Source organism: Saccopteryx leptura, chromosome 2 (assembly GCF_036850995.1).
Source record: "Saccopteryx leptura isolate mSacLep1 chromosome 2, mSacLep1_pri_phased_curated, whole genome shotgun sequence".
In the NCBI taxonomy this organism is placed as follows: Eukaryota; Metazoa; Chordata; class Mammalia; order Chiroptera; family Emballonuridae; genus Saccopteryx; species Saccopteryx leptura.
Window position 1 is genome coordinate 368,132,043 of NC_089504.1, and position 21,409 is coordinate 368,153,451.

General features: G+C 43.8%; 1 protein-coding gene and 1 non-coding gene across 2 annotated transcripts in view; one reads left to right on the plus strand and one right to left on the minus strand.

Annotated features, from left to right (window-relative positions):
• FEZ1 (fasciculation and elongation protein zeta 1) overlaps positions 1 to 21,039 on the minus strand; it is a 55,981-nt gene extending 34,942 nt beyond the window's left edge. Inside the window, exons 1-3 of the mRNA XM_066366474.1 lie at positions 20,907 to 21,039; positions 13,904 to 14,248; positions 5,484 to 5,583 (exon numbers count right to left, since the gene is read on the minus strand). Of these exons, the coding sequence (XP_066222571.1) occupies positions 5,484 to 5,583; positions 13,904 to 14,214 (411 nt within the window). The 5' untranslated portion in view covers positions 14,215 to 14,248; positions 20,907 to 21,039. The remainder of the gene's footprint in view (positions 1 to 5,483; positions 5,584 to 13,903; positions 14,249 to 20,906) is intronic.
• TRNAA-UGC (transfer RNA alanine (anticodon UGC)) lies at positions 883 to 958 on the plus strand. Its single transcript has one exon. It is a non-coding gene; the product is annotated as a tRNA-Ala (tRNA).
• Positions 21,040 to 21,409: the final 370 nt, after the last annotated feature.

Below are 21,409 nucleotides of genomic sequence, written 5' to 3' on the forward strand. Positions count from 1 at the left end.
CAAGGGGTTATTTGGTCTGCTGAAGGCCCGTGGTCAAGGCACATATGAGAAAGCAATCAATGAACAACGAAGGTGTCCCAACGAAAAACTGATGATTGATGCTTCTTATATCTTTCCGTTCCTGTCTGTCTGTCCCTATCTATCCCTCTCTCTGACTTTCTCTCTGTCTCTGAAAAAACAAACAAACAAAAAAAAAACTGGAAGCCATGTAAATGTCCATCGACAGGTAAATGAATAAGCAAAATATGGTACATCCATATAATGAAATCCTACTCAGCGATAAAAAATGAACTGTTGATACATACAATAAAATGAATGAATTCTTAAATAATTATACTGAGTTTTAAAACCCAGACCAAAAAAAGAGCACATGCTGCATTATTTCATTTATACAAAATTCTAGAAAATGCAAACGAATCTACAGTGACAGAAATAGGTCACCTAAGAGATTGGGGGCAGTGAGTGGGAGGAATGACAGATAGCTCACTATCTTAATTGTAGTGATAGTTTCACAGATATATACATACATCAAAACATCAAAATACATACTTTAATGTGTACCATTTATTGTATGCCAAGCATTCCTCAATAAAACTGTGAGAAAAGAAGAAAGCCAAAAAATAAAATAAAATACTAATCCATCATGACCAAGTTGGGTTTATCTCAAGAATGCAAGGTTGATTTAATCAATTCAGGTACTTCAGCACATTAACATAATGAAGGAGAAAGTCATGTATCCATCTCAATAGAAGCAGAAAACAGAAATAATTAATCTTTAGAAAAATAACACAAGAAAACATGGTACAATATTAAATCATGAGCTTCCAGGCTAAAAGGGACCACCGAGTATGATGCAGAATGAATTAATAAAAAAGTTTTTGTGCCCTGGATGGTTGGCTCAGTGGTAGAGAGTCAGCCTTGCATGCAGGAGTCCTGGGTTCGATTCCCAGCCAGGGCACACAGGAGAAGCGCCCATCTGCTTCTCCACCCCTCCCTCTCTCTTTCCTCTCTCTCTCTCTCTTCCTCTCCCACAGCCAAGGCTCCATTGGAGCAAAGTTGGCCTGGGTGCTGAGGATGGCTCTATGGCCTCTGCCTCAGGCACTAGAATGGCTCTGGTTGCAACAGAGCAATGCCCCAGATGGGCAGAGCATCGCCCCCTGGTGGGCATGCCGGGTGGATCCGGGTTGGGCACATGTGGGAGTCTGTCTGACTGCCTCCCCGTTTCCAGCTTCGGAAAAATACAAAAAAAAAACACAAAACTTTTTGTAACTCACTCTAAGGCACATTTCAAATAAGAAAGGAAAAGAAAAATATCCTAAAAGCTTCTGAAGGGAACCAAAAGAGGGTCAGATATAAAAGACAGGCAATCTAAGTCGATTTGGGGCTTCTCACAGCAACTGTAAGCTAGAAGATAAAAGAATGATGTCTTTGGAATTCTGAAAAAAATATTTGCAATTTAACTATCAAGTCAAACTCTTCATCAAATAGATGACAGAAAAGACATTCTCATAGATTCTAAAACACATAATCTTCTGTTCCCTTTCTCAAGAATATACTGATTTTGTTTATACCAAAACAAAAAGATAAAAATATATCAGGCAGAGGACCAAAGAGAGAGGCAAGAAGAACCCCCAAGATAAAGGTGTCCCAGGACAGCAGCTGTGTGGCTAGCTGTGTGGCTGTGTAGAACACCACAAGGCAAGTTTATGGCAGAAAGATGGAGGGTACTAGTTTAGGTGTTTTCTAGAAAAAAAATTAATTAAATTTATATAATATCTGATTTTTTTTTCAACCGACCATGAGATTTAGAATTCACTCAGAGTTTGGGTTTGAATTAAGATAGATATAGGAAATAAAGCAAATGAAAAAAACAAGGTAATGCTTCACTACAGATTAATCAAAAAGTGGTACAAGAAAGGAAATATTCTTATAGAACACCGTACATGATTCGTTAAGAAACAGTACACAGGTCCTGGCTGGTTGGCTCAGTGGTAGAGCGTCAGCCTGGTGTGCAGGAGTCCCGGGTTCGATTCCCAGCCAGGGCACACAGGAGAAGCACCCATCTGCTTCTCCACCCCTCCCCCTCTCCTTCCTCTCTGTCTCTCTCTTCCCCTCCCGCAGCCAAGGCTCCATTCGAGCAAAGTTGGCCCAGGCACTGAGGATGGCTTCCAGGGGTCTCCAAACTTTTTATACAGGGGGCCAGTTCACTGTCCCTCAGGCCATTGGAGGGCTGCCAAATACAGTGGTCCTCTCACTGACCACCAATGAAAAAGGTGCCCCTTCCAGAAGTGCAGTGGGGGCTGGTTAAATGGCCTCAGGGGGCCGCATTGTGGCCCGCGGGCCGTAGTTTGGGGACGCCTGCATGGCCTCTGCCTCAGGCACTAGAAGGGCCCTGGTTGCAATAGAGCAACGCCCCAGATGGGCAGAGCATCGCCCCCTGGTGGGCATGCCGGGTGGATCCCAGTTGGGCGCATGCGGGAGTCTGTCCGACTGCCTCCCCGTTTCCAACTTCAGAAAAATACCAAAAAAAAAGAAAAAGAAAAAGAAACAGTACACAGTTACAGGTGTGTGTACTTAATATTGATTTAACTATAAATTGGTAACAATTCTAGTATATTAGGATGGCTCAGGCTAATTTGGAGCATTTGAGGTGATATAAAAGAATTAAATATTATCTTCCACAATACAAATAGAAAACAGCAAAAACTGTTAATTTTAAATAATCAAAGAAATGGCGATGCAAATGTGTTATTTAGAAAACTGAACATATCTGCCAAAAGAATCAGCTGAAAGAAATAAGTGAGGTTGCCTCTGGAGTAGAGAAAGACAAGTTGGGCTGCTCTTTCCATTTGTTTTAAGTCTCATATTATTTCAAAAGCCCTGGCCGGTTGGCTCAGTGGTAGAGCGTCGGCCTGGCGTGCGGAAGTCCCGGGTTCGATTCCCGGCCAGGGCACACAGGTGAGGCACCTATCTGCTTCTCCACCCCTCCCCCTCTCTTTCCTCTCTGTCTTTCTCTTCCCCTCCCGCAGCCAAGGCTCCATTGGAGCAAAAGATGGCCCGGGCACTGGGGATGGCTCCATGGCCTCTGCCCCAGGTGCTAGAATGGCTCTGGTCGCGACAGAGCGACGCCCCGGATGGGCAGAGCATCGCCCCCTGGTGGGCGTGCCGGGTGGATCCCGGTCGGGCGCATGCGGGACTGCCTCCCCGTTTCCAGCTTCAGAAAAATACAAAAAATAAATTAATTAATTAATTAAAAAAAAAGTATTGAGTCTTAAAACTTTGTATATGTGTTACTTTGATTGTAAAAAGCAAAAATGACTCTTTGCAGTCATAACCCGACACTTTCTATAGTATTTAATTAAATTACTTAGTTTCAGTCATAAGTGCAATCATGAACAGAGTTAGGAATAAATACAACTGATTCTTGGCAGTGAACCACTTAAGTAGAAGAAGGGCTGTGCAAGCTCATTAGAAAGAAGCCTACCAGCTGTGTGCATTCAGCATGCCAAGGGAATCCAGTTGGTACGTTTTACAGAAGGAATACAGAGTACTGGTTAATCTAGCAAGCCTTTCAACTGAGGTCAGTTAAAAGAGCTCTACTGTAATGAATGCAGATAATTAAGAAGGATGAAATAAAACAGCCTTGATCCATCCACTTTGTTACCTTGTCCTTTCCCATGGGTTAGATGAAAGAAATTCTACAAGGAACAAAGCTCAAGATCATCCTGCTCAGGGTCATTCAATTTACCCTGAAATATTAACCCTCTTGAGGGAAATCTGCAAATGAGGATAAATTGAAGTCCTTTTGAAGGGCAAGCTATTTTATATACCATTTGGCTTAATCCACATGTAGTTTGATCCACAGTGAGTTGGCAAGGTGGCAAAAGAGATAACAGCAAAATCTGCCTTTTGCACCAAGATGGACCTGTTTTAGTTTCAGTAACTAGATTTGTTCCATTATTGCCTATTTTCTCCTTTGAATTTTGGATACATACTAAACACCATACATATAAGCATTACAGGAGAAAGTAAGCAGGTGGAAGTTCCAAACAGGACCTGAGACACACCCTCCAAGATCTATGCTGAATAGTCTTGTAGCAGATCTCTTAGTCTTAATGTCACCATCTTACCTGCCCCATCAATGAAGCCTTGATATTTTTTCAGTATTTTGGGTTGCTAATTTTTAGAAGAGTTAAAAAGAATATATAACTACCTTTTCAAAAAGTCAGCCAACTAATCACTCTAAGCTATTTTGGTCAATGATCTGCAGAAATATTGCCCAGTAAGGAAACCTGTTTGTAGCACTTTCACTTGAACTCAATTCTAGAACACCTAGGAATATCAGATCCACCCTCCACCCTCATTTGCTATGCCCTTTCTGATAAGAAATTGTCAAATTTCTTTTACAGATGAAACTAGAAAACCAAGTGTAATGCTGGTGGCCGAAGCAAGGCAGGTTCACATTTGATTCAGGCAGATGGTAGAGGAACTGTGGAGCCAGAAAGCGTTCGGCCATTCCACTTATTAGAGTCTCACGATGGTGGACGAGCAAACAGGCAGGGGAAAACCTTCTCACAGCAGCAGACAAATGAACAGCAAAACGGCCCTGCGCAGTGGTGGGCAGGCAATCAGAGCCAAAGGAAAGCACCTGTAGCCTTACATAGACCACACACACGGCTCTGCCATGTGCTCATGCACTAATCATGCAAAGTGCTTGCAGCTGGGAAACCAGAGAGCAATCCTAACAGCTGTTTCCCCAACACTAAGCAAGGCAGAAATTGGCTTTCAGCTACTATATGAGTGTACTTTTTTTTTTCTTTTTTAGTGTAGAATCAGCTAGGAGGGGCAGTTTGGATCTTCTGAAAAAGTCACTCAGTGCAAATCAACTCAATATAAGCATTCTCTTTATTTATTCAGAAGCCCTTGTGCTACTTTCTTCTTTGGTATCAGAAACCACAGAATGGAACTCAGGTCCAGCCACATAGATGTCTCTTTGGTTGAGTTTCATAAAGAATTCCTCCCCATTGCATGGCCACCTCACTAATATCTGAGCCCCATCTTTGGCCATTTGCCAAGTTCTAAGGTGGCCACTGATCGGTCAGCCCTTGCTCTCAGCATTGCTTTGATAGGACTGAATTGTTCTTTTTAACCATTATTGCTTGAACACAAAAGAAACATGTGGTAGCCACTCTCTTATTTCAGACCACCTAATTTTCCACGTTGTAGTACACAGATCAGCAAAAGAAGTATCTGCATTTACATTTTTCACAGCTAATGATATCAGTCACCTCATGTACACAGTGGATATACCCCCTCATCTTATTTTTCACCTCCTCCACAACTCCTACCTTCCTAGTAATGATCTTGAGCATTTAATTGGGAAGACTGTTCAGTTACTGAATGTTTTTCAAACTAGAATCCACATCTTCTCAAGCTCTATTAAGTGGGGGGAGGGGTGGACGGGAGAGGGAGCAGAGAGGTACCTCAGTGTCAGAGCTGTTGCCATTCAGAGCCTCGATGTTTGGGTCCCTCCAGTCTTCAGAGAGTGAAGGGATGTAATTGTCTGTCAGAGCATCCCAAACCCTGTAAACAAAGAGTAGCTGTCATTAGCACACATCTGTGGCCCCGCCCCGCCTGGAGGAAGGAAGAGCTGGGCCAGCCAGAGAGAGGCTTCTGTGTGTGCCAGGCTGAGGTCATCTGCCTTCCAGCATGTAGGAGTAAGAGCTGCTTAGAAACTGAATTAGAGGCTCCATGTGGAGAGAAAAAGCCAGAGAATGGAACCTGGCCAGGAGCTTCTAAGTGAAAGGTATTTGTTCCAGAGAAGAGGAATGTCTCACCATTGAGATACAAATGATAGAGTCTATAGTCACATCACCTCTGGCAATAAATAAATTGTCCTAGAAAATAAATCTACCCCTCAACATAGTTCACCAAATCAATCCCTTGACAAAATAGTCTCATGAAACTAAGAAATGCCCCTGCCCTGGCCGGTTGGCTCAGTGGTAGAGTGTCAGCCCAGTGTGTGGAAGTCCCAGATTCGATTCCAATCACGGCACACAGGAGAAGTAACCATCTGTTTCTCCTCCCTTCCCCATCTCTGCTACTCCCGCAGCCATGGCTCAATTGGAGCAAATTGGCCCCAGGTGCTGAGGATGGCTCTATAGCTTGCCTCAGGCACTGAAATAGCTAGGTTGCTGAGCAACAGAGCAGCAGCCCCAGATGGGCAGAACATCACCCTGTAGGGGGTTTGCTGGGTGGATCCCAGTTGGGGGGCATGCAAGAGTTTGTCTCTCTGCCTCTCCGCCTCTAAGTAAAAAGGAAAAAAGAAAAAAAAAAGAAGAAATGCCCCTGTTTCCTTTCCTATGGGCTGAGAAGAATGAGAGAGAGAAAGAGCAAAAAGATAGAGAGATAGAGTTCTGGGCAGATTTCCTGGTTGGATCTCATTAAGAGCAGGGTTATCAACTAATGCCAATGTCGTTAATGCTTACTTATTACCCAAAATATTTAGCAAGCCCACGGTGGCACAATACTGCCCTCTAACAACATAGTCTAAGTGTGCCCTCTCTCCATCATGGACCCTCTAAAGCAAATATATGTATATGAAAAGGAATCATAAATACACCTCTGTCTACAAAATTACTTTACAATCTGAAAAGATGGGGCTCCCTTTGTTACATTTCTTTTTATTTTTATTTATTTATTTTACAGAGACAGAGAGAAAGTTAGAGAGAGGGATAGATAGGGACAGACAGATAGCAATGGAGAGATGAGAAGCATCAATCATTAGTATTTTGTTGCGCATTGCAACACCTTAGTTATTCATTGATTGCTTTCTCATACGTGCCTTGATCGTGGGCCTTCAGCAGACCAAGTAACCCCTTGCTCGAGCCAGCAACCTTGGGTCCAAGCTGGTGAGCTTTTGCTCAAACCAGATGAGCCTGCGCTCAAGCTGGCGACCTTGGGGTCTTGAACCTGGGTCCTCGGCTTCCCAGTCCGACGCTCTATCCACTGCGCCACTGCCTGGTCAGGCTGTTACATTTCTTTTTAAAATGCTGATATGTATATTATAAGACATGGTTTTCAACAATTCTTGTTACTTGACTCACTTATTTCAGAAACATTTGTTTGGGGGAAAGAGGGGTGGGGAAAACCCTGAAGTCACAAACTCTCACACAGAGGAAAATATATACATTAGTTAATACTAAGAGATTAATGCAAATCAATAAACCTAGCTCCTGAAATAACGCCATCCCTGGAAGCCATCAGCACTTGAGTTAATATTAAATAATGATAAACGAGGACTCTCAGGTGCCTATGCATGTCAAAGTGTTATGAAACAAAGGTGTAGGAAATACTAATATAAGGAAGGAAACAGCCATTGAAAAATAAGCAAATATGTATACATGTGGATCAAATTCAAAACACAACAAAATATGAATTAAGATGCTGAAATAAGTGCAAGTTGTATATATACATTTACATATATATGTGTGTGTGTGTATATATATATATATATATATAGAGAGAGAGAGAGAGAGAGAGAGCGAGCAAAACAGGGTACAGATGATCTGTAATCAAAATCAGATCTATAAAATAAGGAAGGGTAGTGCTCTTAACCTATCTAAAATCAAGAATGCTATATAATATATGAGTCAATTAGCAAAGAGATTTTCCTAGTGTATGATGCACACAATTTAAACTAGAATGAAACAAAATGAACTCAAGAAAACACAATTTAATGGCAGTGTTTGAGTTATCCTCTTATTCATTATTTTCCTACGATTACAAGAAAGCACTTTGCAAGAGCTCATCAAGTGTTCATTAGACATCTATTCAGCAGGATCTCAGAGTCTACTTCTTAAACACGATGATAATCCAGTCTCTATGAGGCACGATTAAAGCTTCAGTAATCCAGCCTTATTATAATCCACGTCTCATAGCATTCTAAAGCCAAGAGGCAAATAGGATTTGCTCTCTCCAAGACAAACCTGCAAACACCGCACCCACCAGAAAGGTCGGTGGACAACCCCGCTTGCACCACTGCCTCACATTCTCTGCGGTGAGAAGGAACAGTGCACAGGCACTGACCTTCAGATCTGTCCCTGCAGCAAGGACCTGGAAAATGAAATTCAGCAAAGCCCAAAATAGGCAGGAGCCTTTGTACCTCTCTCTTAGGCAGGCTGGAAGCTGGGAATGCCAACAGACTGCACACTTTTCAATGACCTTGAAACTATTCACATCCTTAAAGCAACAACTGGGAACTCTCGCTAATCTTTTAGGGAGCAGCAACTTTTCTCTTCAGAGACTTCATCACCATAGTCTGGATTTTATCTCCTAATTATAGATTTTTAGTGACAATTTCCTAAACCTTTATCTCCTTGGGATCTCAAGCCATTCTTTCTCTTTCAGGTTTTGTCCAGGTTTTCTTCTTTCTTTCTGAGGTATTTTTTAGCTTTTGAAGTTTATAAACAACCTAAAGATAGAGTAACTCCCATCTCTTTGTAATCACTTGCATATACTTCCTATCTTTATTCAGTGCCCATTTAACAATAACAATAGCAGCCAACACTTAAACAAGCACTTTCCATAAGCCAGGTACTATTCCAAATGCTATGTGGATTAATTCATTCACTCCTCACAACAACTCTGTGAGGCAGATACTAATGAGGAAAAACTGAAACCTAGAGAAGTTAATTTAACTTATACAAGTTTACACAGCTGGTAATGGCAGAGGCGGGACTTGAACCCAGGCAATAGAGCTCCAGCGCCTAAATTACTAACCACTTAACCCTTCCAGTTCCTGATGAATTTTATGATTGACATGACTTCAGAATACTATACCAAGTTTCAAATCACAGCAATTCAGAAACTAGCTCTGCAGGAAAAATCTATAACTGCATTGTTCTGGACGGTGTGCTTTCATCAATCTACAGAAGATGAATGGCACGGGCAGCAGGGCACATGCTGCTTTCTGTCTGCATCTCCATCCCGAGAAGGTTAAATGGAAGGCAAGACAGAACACTGGGAGGCAGGCAGTCACAGGAACGAGGCGGTGGTAGGAGGGAAAGCACAAAACTTGCCTCTTCTGTGAGGAAGAGAGTGGGAAGGGCTTTCTCCCCAGAGATGCTAACTTGCTGATGGTAAGCAGGATCCTTAGAAATGGACATATTCCCTTTTATAGGTACCTTGAGGGGAGCTGTAAGATTCCACTACCCTGAAAAGCATCCTGCTATTTACTCTTATCTTGGGGAAAGGAGACTTTGAAAGCTACCTAATCTACCTTTTATCAAAGAACTAAGGTTAAACAGGTTGCTTCAATTCCAGACATGCTGCCATGGCACCTGAGATTCAATTTGCTCTCACTCCTTACAATAACAGAAAAGGATTTTTAGCTGTTTATGTTATAGCTTGGGCTTAGATGCCTGCAGAATTGAATAAATGAGTTTTCACCAGAAGGCTAGGGATTTGGGAAAGGATGCTAGCAGAGGATGGACAAACCAAACAGAATGGGTTGTGATAATACACCTAGACAGAAACTCAGTCTAAAACTGGCAGCATAGCCATCTAGGCTACATGAATCCACACACACACACACACACACACACACACACACACACACACACATCTATATACCGATTCCTGATAATATGGTAGACAGGGTATAAGACTTATTAGAATTCTAATTTGGTACCCTTTCCCTTAATCCCCTCTAGGCTGTCTACAGCCCTTATTCAGTGTTTCATTTGTATCTAGTCATGTCAATATCCATACTTAGATGTGTGTTGGTAACATGAATACACTTTTGCAGTTAATACTTAGGAATAATTAATTATTAGCAAATGAATGACTTTGAACAACTTTTTAGATTCTTTAAAATGCTTAAATAGAATTAATACTATCTCTGCCTTCTAAGGAAACTGAACTCTAAGAAGAGAATTAACTTTCCTAAGAATCACAGTTGTCTGTCATCTTTTCCTATCTGGTTACTGGATATATACCTTTCTTCAACTTTTTTTTTCCCTTTCCTTTCCAAGTGAGAGGAGAGGTGTTAGAAAGACAGACTCCTGCATGTGTCCCGACCAGGATCCAACTCACAACCCTCATCTGAGGCCAATGCTCTGCTCATCTGGTGCCATGCTTGCAACCAAGCTATTTTTAGCACCTGATTCGGAGGCTTTATGGAGCCACTCTCAGCTCCCAATCAAGCTATGACTGCAGGAGGGAGGGGAGAGAGAAAAAGAAGAGGGAGGAGGAGGGTGGAGAAATAAATGGTCTCTTTTCTTATGTGTCCTGACCAGGAATCAAACCTGGGGCATCCACACACTGGGCTGATGCTCTACCACTGAGCCAACCAGCCAGGGCCTTGTCTTCAACTTAAAATGTGGCTGACTGCATGCCATTTATTTGTTATTTAACATCACCTTTAACCCCATAATTCCATCTGAAGAACAGAAAAACTGTCCTTTTTCTCACATATTTGGCCCCTTTGTCTCTGGAACACTTGTAAGAGGGCTGATAGGGACCCCAATGAGGCAGGAGGTAGGGCAAGAACTGTCCATTAATATTTTTTATTGTCCCCTAAGAAGCTCTGGGCCTTGATTCAATCTCTTAAAATATCACACATAAGCAAAGAAGAGATTCTGAAATAGTTTCTAAATTTTGAAATAGGAGATAGATATTCAAATTTGACTCATTTAATGCCTCCATGCCCTGATGAATCAGAGATAAATTGTTATATAGCCGATTTCCTATATTGGCTAAACAATTCCAAATGAGAATTAAAGAAGTAAAAACTTCGCCTGACCAGGTGGTGAAACAGTGAATAGAGCATTGGACTGGGATGTGGAGGACTCAGGTTCGAAACTCTGAGGTCATCAGCTTGAGCGTGGGCTCATCTGGTTTGAGCAAGGCTCACCAGCTTGAGCCCAAGGTCGCTGGCTTGAGCAAGGGGTCACTCCGTCTTGCTGTAGCTCCCCGGGCAAGGCACATATGAGAAAGCTATCAATGAACAACTACGGTGCTGCAACAAAGAATTGATGCTTCTCATCTCTCTCCCTTCCTGTCTGTCTGTCCCTCTCTCTGTCTCTCTCTGTCTCTGTCACCAAAAAAAAAAAAAAGAAGTAAAAACTTCAAAGGTAATCACTGCATTTGCTTTATGACTTGTGCTATCTTTAAGGAGGTTAATTTGACCAAAAATTTCATTGTTTTTGTTTTAATGTTCTATTATTTAGCTCTATCCCACCCAAAACACTTTTGATTCATTTGTACATGAAATATCCCTCCAAATATTAAACCTAAGCAAGTTTATTAGAACAAACACTAGAGCTATACTTAGGAGAACTGGAGTCAGGTTAGATATTAAATTATCTTTTTCTTTCACTTCATCATAATTTTATTGTTGAAATATCTGAATAGCTGTCTATAAAACAAAGTATGTAATTTAATTCTGATTTTTATTCTAAGTTGTAAAGATTTAGATGCGCACAGTGTTAATTTCTCTCTTCCCAGGTTCCTCCCTCTATACCATCCCCAAATCATATTTTATCTCTAAGGAATTATTCAACCTTTGGTCTTTCAGCTGAGTTCATCAATGAGGCAGGCAAGTCAGAAAAATCAGGATAAGACCAATAATCCCCTGACACGGTAATTGATCTTGAGTGGCCTCTGCTAATGTGCTCGAAGAGGGGAAGAGCCTGCTCACTGGGCCTTCAGCCTTAATGAGGCAGACCGGCTTCTGTAGGGCAGAAATGATTTGTTAGAAGCAAAAGGAATTGGACACATCTTAAAATGTCATTTTCAGAGCGCAACCTGGGTAAAACAAGAAATTAGGTTCTTAGCGAGTCCTTAGTCCCGCTTCGTCAAGATCGAGCTCTGGAGGTTTCAGAGATGAGAACCCACGCAGTCAACTAGAGTCAGTGACTAGCCCAAGGTCACACAATGAGTTAGTGCGAGTATGAAAATTAGAATTCATTGACTTTATATTTCTAGTTCATTGACTGGTGCAATGAACTAAAGTAAAAAATACTCTGTATACACGTAGTAAAACCCCATAGTCATCACTTTTTTTTTACTTAAAAGAGGAACAAATTATAACAGGATCAGCATCAGAAAAGAATCAGTTTGAAACTAAAAGTAGAATCAGAGCACACAGCCCACAGTGATGTACTGGTCACCAGAGGGACCTGTTCTTATGCCCATGCCTTCCAGCTAGCATTGATTAAAAAGAAAAGACAGAAATGGGGTAGACCTAGGAATATTTTACATATACCTACAAGGCTAGCTAACTATTATTGCTCATCCAATTCATTCAATATTCAATATTTCATTCAAAAAATATTATTTGAAGCCATTGCTGATTAGCTCAGTCAGTTAGAGCATCATCCCAAAACACCAAGGTTGCAGTTTTGATCCCCAGTCAGGGCACATATGGGAAGCGACCAATAAATGCACAACTAAGTGTAACAACAAAGAGAATGCTTCTCTCTCTCTCTCTCTCTCTCTCTCCCTCCTTCCTGTCTGTCTCCTTCCTTTCTCCTCTCTAAAATCAATCAATTTTAAAAAAGGAATAAAAAATATTATTTGATCACTTACTACACACCAAGCACTATATTTGACAGTGGGATGTAATAGTAAGACACAGATCCACAGCCCTGTATTCAAAGATGCAATAAGCCACCATCTGCCAAATGTGCTCAGGTTCAAACCTCTAGGACATGCCTCTTACTCAGCTGGTTTATGGTCAACTCTTCCCACTCAAGTCCATAAAAAGAGAAACCAAAAGCATAGTTGCTCACAACTTCTATTACCACTACGTGGCATTTCTTGTGTGATGTCTAAGGAACAATTGGTGCATATTTTATCTCCATTGGTAATGCTTGTGTTCCTTATAAATGCTACAAACACTCTTCTTTAATGTATATGACCAATTACCCCTCCTCGAACAGCTCTTTTCTCCACTACCGTTCAGACCCAAGAAGGTGGCTAGTATGGGAAATAGGGAATCTGCACGCTCAGAAGCCACTTCACCCAGTTTATCCTATTTATATTGTCTGGGTTAGTTCCATGGGCTCTTTGTTCAGTTGGTATATTTTCTCATCTGGATATATCTTAATATTTCTAGATATTATTTCCAGTTGTGAAGGGTTGTAAATGATTTGGAGATGTTCACAATACTGGTGTTTCTTAAAGCAAATTGTACTAATGACAGATTCCTCTGTCACAGTCAATTTTTTTCTAGTCCTTATTTTCTGATATCTAGATAGAGCACCACTGACATAATGAAAGCTGAAGATAGGCCCTGGCCATGTGGCTCAGGGGATAGAGCATCAGCCCCGAATGCTGGTGTCCTGGATTCGATCCCTGGCCAGGGCGCACATGAGAATCAACTGTTTGCTTCTCTTTCCCTCCCTCCCCGCCTCTCTCTCTCTTCCCCTCTTGCAGCCATTGGCTCAACTGATTCAAATGTTGGCTTCAGGCACTGAGGATAGCCTTGTTGATTCGAGCATTGGCCCCAGGCAAGGTTACGGGGAGGGATATAGATCCTGGTCTGAGTGCACGTCAGAGTCTGTCTCACTATCTCCACCCCCCTCATTTAAAAAAAAGCTGAAGATAGACAGACCCCAAATTTACCATGCTCCTGAAATTTATATTTTTTGTATCTAGGAAAAACTTCCTATTTCCTAAAATTCCTTCACTCCTTTAAGGTTGCAATTTAAAGAAGCTCTATAGGTGACTATAAAGGGACATAACAGAACAATGTCAGTGATAACCAGGTCCTGCCCCACTGACATAAAAATTCAAGTAATAAGCCATGAACTCATAGACAGAAACTAGTTCTATGGCAAGGAGTCCCCAGCCTACAGGGATCGCATGTGAAGCAGAAGAGAGCAACTTAGACTCTTACTCCTCGTCCTGCAGGGTCTCCTCCTCCTCTTGGATCTGGAACTGGTTCTTCACAGGAGCAAGGTTCTCGGTCTTGGCATTGTAGTTCCGAAAACAAACATTGAGCTTCTCATCAAATTCATTCACCAGGTCCTCCATGGACTTGAAGCTGATTATTTCGGAAGAAAAATTCTCAAGCTCGGAGAGCGAGGGGTCCTCTAGATGGTGGGGAGATGAGCCATAAAAGCACCGTGGCTTCTCCTCCCGTTCCTCGGAGCAGCAGGGCCGGAGGTCCTCAAATTCTTCATCCAAACTCACCAGCGGGGCCTCCATTCTTGCACAGCTGAAACTTGCAGGATTCGTTTATCTAGAAGAAATAAAGGAGTTTGTGAGTTTGGACTGGGCCAGCTCTGCCAAGGAGCCATAATCATAGATTCTGTTACTTTGTGTCTTTCTTTTTTTTTTTTTTTTTGTACTTTTCCGAAGCTGGAAACGGGGAGAGACAGTCAGACAGACTCCCGCATGCGCCCAACCGGGATCCACCCGGCACGCCCACCAGGGGGCAACGCTCTGCCCACCAGGGGGCGATGCTCTGCCCCTCCGGGGCGTCGCTCTGCCGTGACCAGAGCCACTCTAGCGCCTGGGGCCGAGGCCAAGGAGCCATCCCCAGCACCCGGGCCATCTTTGCTCCAATGGAGCCTCTGCTGCGGGAGGGAAAGAGAGAGACAGAGAGCAAGGAGAGGGGGAGGGGTGGAGAAGCAGATGGGCATTTCTCCTGTGTGCCCTGGCCGGGAATCGAACCCGGGACTTCTGCACACCAGGCCGATGCTCTACCACTGAGCCAACGGGCCAGGGCCACTTTGTGTCTTTCTAAAACCAAAGATCCCCTTTACCAACAGCCATCGCCCATGTCCATATAAATAATACTAACCTAAATAGAGTAAACTTGAGAGATACATCTGCCTCCAAATCCCTGCTCTAAAACACAAAGCATAGTGGTGAAGTGTGCAGCCCCTGGGCCAAACTGCCTGGTTCGCATCTTGCTCTTCCCCTAACCTTAGCAGGTTTATCAACTCCTCTGGGCTTCCTTTTATTCTTCTCAAGACACAAATAATAGCAGGACCTACCTCCAATGGCTGATTAAAGCAGTAAATACAGGAAAGAGCTTAGAACAGTGTCTGGCAGACAATAAATGTCAATAGTCAATATATGTTCATATCTATGTGCTCTAAAAACTGGAAGTTCTTCATAACTTATTTGGTGGCACAACCTGACCTGACCTAAGCTCATTTGGCAACTAAATGTGACCTACATGAATATAAAAGCTGATTATAATTTTAAGTTATCCTATGTAGTGTCTTTTCCTGTAGAAATATTCATTTTTAAAATTATAGAGATGGCTGCTGCAACCCTTAGGAGATGATATACAGAATATGCACTCTATTACTGCCTTCCAAAATATGAGATAATCTAAATTCTGAAACATGCCTAGCTCCAAGGATTTTGGATAGAAATTCATGGACCTGGATATTACTACCTTCATTAATAAATAATAGAAAAATAGAACACTAATAGAGACTTTCAAATAAGAACCTGAGTTTTTCCCAGACACAGAGCATATATCTGGGACTATAGGAATGGATTAAATGATCTATTATCCTGTAAAAGACTCAACTCTCAACATGTTCCAGAGCCAGAGTCCATAACCACTATCCTGGACACCACTCAGGGAGGCTGCACACTCTGGCCTCCCTTCATTTCCCAACAGATTCCGGCCCTCTTCATACATTGCCTTCAACTGTGATTGATGCATCTGGGTATAACTCCAAGCCCTTCCCCAATTTCTTTTTTTTTAATTTTGAAATTAAATGTAATGGGGGTGACATTGATCAATAAGAATACATGGGTTTCAGGTGAACATCTCCATACCATTTGAACTGTTGATTGTGTTGTGTGCCTATCACTCAAAGTCAAATCATTTTCCATCACCATATATTTTTCCTCTTTACTCCCCTTCACCTTCCACCCTTTCCCAGGCAACCATTTCATTTTTATCAATGTCCAAGAGTCTCAGTTTTATATCCCACCCATGTGGGATATATACTTGTCCCTCTTTACTCCCTTTCTCCCTTCCCCAATTTGAATCTAAATTCCTCGAGGGCACAGACATCCTCTGAATATCCTCCCAGGCTCCTAGCACACTGCTCTGTGGCTCAACTATCAATCAATGTGTTCTCACTGAAAAATGATCTCTCACCCCACTTACAGTTTCTCATTTTCAATTTCAGGCAGCACAAGCATCATCATCTATCATATCCTTCTTTACACAAAACACTTCTTTCCTGTAACACAGAAAGGCAACCCAACTTTTCTCTCCTGTCTCTGAATTTTGATCCAGTTAGATGCTTAAATTGGAATGTACCTGAGGAGAACCAAACAGATAGCAAAGACCATGGATTTTGCCCTAGGAGTGCCGTTCTACATTTCTGTCTACAAAGCTGAAATTCTAAATAAGTGTAGCAAAGGGCGTACCAGGTAAGGATCTGGACAACTAACTCTTCCTGGGATTTTACTGGTGTTAAGTCAGTTAGCATAGCATCACATCAAAACTTATTTTGAGTATTTACAGTTTACAATGATCAGACCTGAGATTACAAAAAGATATAAAAGCAGTATAATATCTTGGAAAGAACACAGGCTTAAGAGCCAACAGACCTGCCAATGTCTGGCTCAGTGGCAAGCATTGTGGGTTCTGATTTGTTAAAACAAAGATGTTGGCACAGAGCTAATACCTTTGGAGGTTAATTTTAATAATATATTAACTTAATAATTTAAATACAATAATATATTTTAATAGTACATTTTACTTAATCCAGTATATCAAAAATATCACCATTTCAAATTATAATCCATATTTTAAAATATTAATGATTGATTTTTTATACTAAGCCTTTAAAATTCAGGATATATTTTACATTCATAGTAAGTCTCCATTAGAACGAGTCACCGTTTCAATGCCCAATAGTCACATGTGGCTAGTGGCTACCATATTGGACAACAGAGCTATAAAGCAATGCACAACTATTTTTCAGTCAGGGTTCTTCCCATAGGGTCTACAGACCCCAAGAGCTCTTTGGATATAACTGTATTTTATTTGATGCATTTAAAAACTTATTCAGAGAAGGATCCCATAGGTTTCTCTACATTGCCAAAGGGGTCCATAGGACAGAAAAGATTAGGAATTCCTTAGTGCCAGAGTGAGTTTAGAAAAGATCACAGAATGCAATAAAGAATAGGGGAGGTTTTACTGGTGAGGGTTTGTGTTGATGGAGGCAGGATTCTGTAATGAAGAGCCTGGGCTCCCGGGTTCCGTCCTGGTCCTATCACTTCCTAGCTTTGAGACTTTGGAGAAATCATCAGCCTCTTTGTCCCTCGGTTTCCTCATCTATAAAATGGGATTTAGATTGGGACCTACACTGAAGGTTATTTTGTGGAGTAAATGAGACCATCCTCAAAATGCTAAACACAGTGAATGGAATACATAATGTCTGATAAATGTCAACGATTTTAGGAAAATGAGGATAACTTAGTTACATGGAAATGTGGAGAATGCTCCAAGTGAAAGAAAAACTACCCCTGCTATGACAGTCTATGCTTCAAAATGCTTATTAAATGAAAGAGCTATTGCTGAATGAACTTTATTATCTTTTTTGCTAAGGCACCTGTATCTTCAATTCATTTGGCCAAAGCCTCTTGGATCATGGGTCCCATTTCAAAGAGATGTGAAAATTAATCAGCAGATATTCCAGAAATTTTCACTTCCTTTAAATGTGCACTCTTCTCTAGGAGAGAAGGGGCACTGGAAGGAGAACATGATGCCAAGGGGGTGCTGATTTGAAATGGAAAAATCTATAGTAATTAACCAGCACCAAAAGGGCCATCTAGGACTAAGATTGAGTTTTGGGCATTGGTTAACAGCAAGAATACGCCGACAGCACCTATCCTCAGCCCTGGCAGGCTCTAGAGAAATGAATTCATCTAGAGAATTATAAAAGAAGAAATAGATATCACAGTTCTAGAGTTCAGAAACATAATTATAATCCATAATATATTCTGATCTTACTGCCTGGGAGCCAAGAAGTTCTTCATGAATGGCTAGCTGGAGATGATGCTAAAACTGAATGCCTATGCTAGGAGTTAGAAGTCACTGAACACCAAACATGAGCTCAGCATTTTAGAAAGACCCCAGACTGCAGCAGAGGAGATGAGAACCAGGCATTCTGACTGGCCCTACCATGGTCTTGAGGAGGGTTTCTGGGTTGAGGCTGACAGCCCCTCTTGAAATGGTAACATTTTCAGGCCCTGACTGGTTGGCTCAGTGGTAGAGTGTCAGCTTGGCATGTGGAAGTCCTGGATTCGAGTCCTGGCCAGGGCAAACAGGAGAACTGCCCATCTGCTTCTCCACCCTTCCCCCTCTCCTTTCTATCTCTCTCTTCCCCTCCTGCAGTCAAGGCTCCACTGGAGCAAAGTTGGCTGCAGCGCTGAGGATGGCTCTATGGCCTCCGCCTCAGGCACTAGAATGGCTCCGGTTGAAAGGGAGCAATGCCTCAGATGGGCAGAGCATCACCCTCTAGTGGGCATGCCAGGTGGATCCCAGTCAAGCGCATGCAGGAGTCTGTCTCTCTGCCTCCTGGCTTCTCACTTTAGAAAAATACAAATAAAAAAGAAATTGTGGCCCTGGCCAGTTGGCTCAGTGGTAGAGCGTCGGCCTGGCATGCGGGAGTCCTGGGTTTGATTCCCGACCAGGGCACACAGGAGAAGCACTCATCTGCTTCTCCACCCCTCCCCCTCTATTCCCTCTCTGTCTCTCTCTTCCCCTCCCGCAGCCAAGGCTCCATTGGAGCAAAGTTGGCCCGGGCACTGAGGATGGCTCCATGGCCTCTGCCTCAGATGCTAAAATGGCTCTGGTTGCAACAGAGCAATGCCCCAGATGGGCAGAGCATCGCCCCCTGGTGGGCATGCCGGGTGGATCCCAGTAGGGTGCACATGGGAGTCTGACTGCCTCCCCATTTCCAACATCAGAAAAATACAAAAAAAAAAAAAAAAAGAAAGAAAGAAAAGAAATCATAACCCTTTCTCTCCTTCTTTTAGCTCACTTTCTCTTGCTCTTCTCTCTTGGTAAGGTGCCTTTGGCCTACAACTGAAATGTGCTACTCTTTCATCCTGGTAGGCTTTGCCCCTGTCTTCACTCACAGCTCATCTTGGAGGCGTCATGTCCTTAAAAGCTAGGGTTAATATAATTGATCGCTTATCCCCTTTCTCTAAACTTCCAAAATCGATCTCTTTTTAAATACATGAAGAATGGCAGAAAAAAGGAACCATAGAAGGGGTTGTCTTGTCTTTTTCCCTTTATCACAGAACTGAGTGCAGATCTGTAATTTGATTATGTTCTACAGTCTATACCATTTATTTTGGCTCCCAATAGTAGTGTAATTTGGAAAAGAAAAGTCATCTCGGAATTTAACAGAGACCCAGTAGGAAACACACAAGCCTCTTATGCAGTGTAATGATGCACTGGCCACAGCTTGGCCTGTGGTACAAATTTCCAGTCCCTGTTTTGCTGAGCTGCACAGGGTGGAGCAGAGCAGCAGAAAAATTCACAGAGGCCCCCTGCCATTTCCCCTTTCTCCCCATTACTTGCCCCATATATCAGTTGATTCTGTGTACCCACCTATCATCCCTAGAACCTGTCCTCCATTGATGCACCTTCAGTTTTTCTGTTACTACTTAGCAAAACCCAGTCAATATGCATGATTGTTTGCCTGCGACCTCTTGAGCGGGGACAGTGCTCTACCCATTGTACTACCCGGCTAGGACCTGTTCACATTTGAATGGAGAGTATTTCATTGCACTTAAGCCAGCAACCCCTTTGCAGTTCTGCTTCCCTCTGTTTCCCCTCCGACTTGAAGTTCTGCTTCCTCCTGTTTCCCCTCCGACTGCTGCTCCATTCGCTCTCACCTCACATTCCCCCGACCTCCGCCCCTGGCCTGTTGGGGTAAAAATAAAGGCTCCTCCAAGCTACACAATGGCTGGCTCTCCAAAAAGCTGGGCTCATCCCGCGGTCCGCACACAGATTCCACTGGCCCTTTTGGACAAACAAGACCGGGAAACGGGAATGGGAGGGGATTTGGGGATGTCGATCGACGAGGAGGGAAGAGGTAGGCAAGAGAGAATAGAGGGCTGTAAAAATAAACCCCACCCTGAGCTCTGTCCAGCGCTGCGCCCCGAGCTCCAGCGGCCCTGAGCCCACAGCGGGAAGCGCGCCCTCCACCGCATTTGTCCTTTCTCCGACCCGCTCTGTGGTCCAACAATCGCTCCCCAACGTCCGCGGCCAAGGGGCTGACCCTGCAGGAATGCTCGGACTTGGGGAAGGCCTGGAGCCCCAGGGAGGGCACAGTAGGGGACAGGGCATGTTATTAGGGCCGAGAAGACTCTGGAGCTTTTAAGGGTGACAGACCTGATAACGGTCTTGAGAGGAGGCACCAACCCACTGTTCCAGTACCACTGGGCAGCGGCCCCCTGCCTCCCTGGCCCCAGACCGCGTGCTCGGGCACACAGACACACAGACACACACTGTCACACTCAAATACACACATGCACCCCGTACGGGCGCGCTCACGCACAGACATACACTGTCACACTCACTCACACTCACACATGCGCGCACACATGCATCAGGCCTGGATGGGGGCCCCTGCTCTGATGCTGCTTGCAGTGCCCATCGTCCCACGTTCCTGGCCTAGCGCTGCGTCCCTGCTGCGCTCTCGCGAAGGGCCGAGCAGAGAGCGCCCGCCTCAGGGCTCTTCCTTTCCGATTCCAGGATGGGACTGTCCGGGTGCGGGGCTGCGGCTCTCCTAGACCTGCCGGCAGGGAAGCCCCGCTCGCGGGGCCTCTTCACCACCTCGTCCAACCCCCACCCACAGCCGTGGGTCGGTCCGGACCAAAGTCGCCCCCCGCGACTGCACCTGTGCAGGTCCTGGCGGAGGGAGGCAGGTCCCGGAGCTCAGCGGGACACCTCCATCCACAGAACGGCCGGAGCGCAGTGCAGGGCAACAGCGGGGCAGCGGCGGCTGCTGCGGCGAGCTCCCCTGCGCCCCTCCCCGCGCTCGTGCCCGGGCTCCGGGGGCGCGCCACGCTCGGGCTCTCGCCCACTGGCACGCGCGGGGCCCATGCGTCATCTGCTTGTTAACATGCATAGCCTTCCTTGGAGCAGGTGGCTGCCCTTATTAATATTGATGAATTAGTGCTTCTTTAACGTCGGCCTTTCTGCTCCCCGTATGAATATGCAGACGCTCCGAAGATATGCGCGTGCGGTAACTCCCGGTACGGAAACCTCAATGGGCCTGACACTGTAAATTCTCAATAAAAACTAGGCGGTGACTGAGTGGATGGGCAGCTGGATGCCCACAGACAGACTCCAAGATTCCTGGACTTGCCAGGCTTCCCATTCTACTAAACTGGGGCTGAG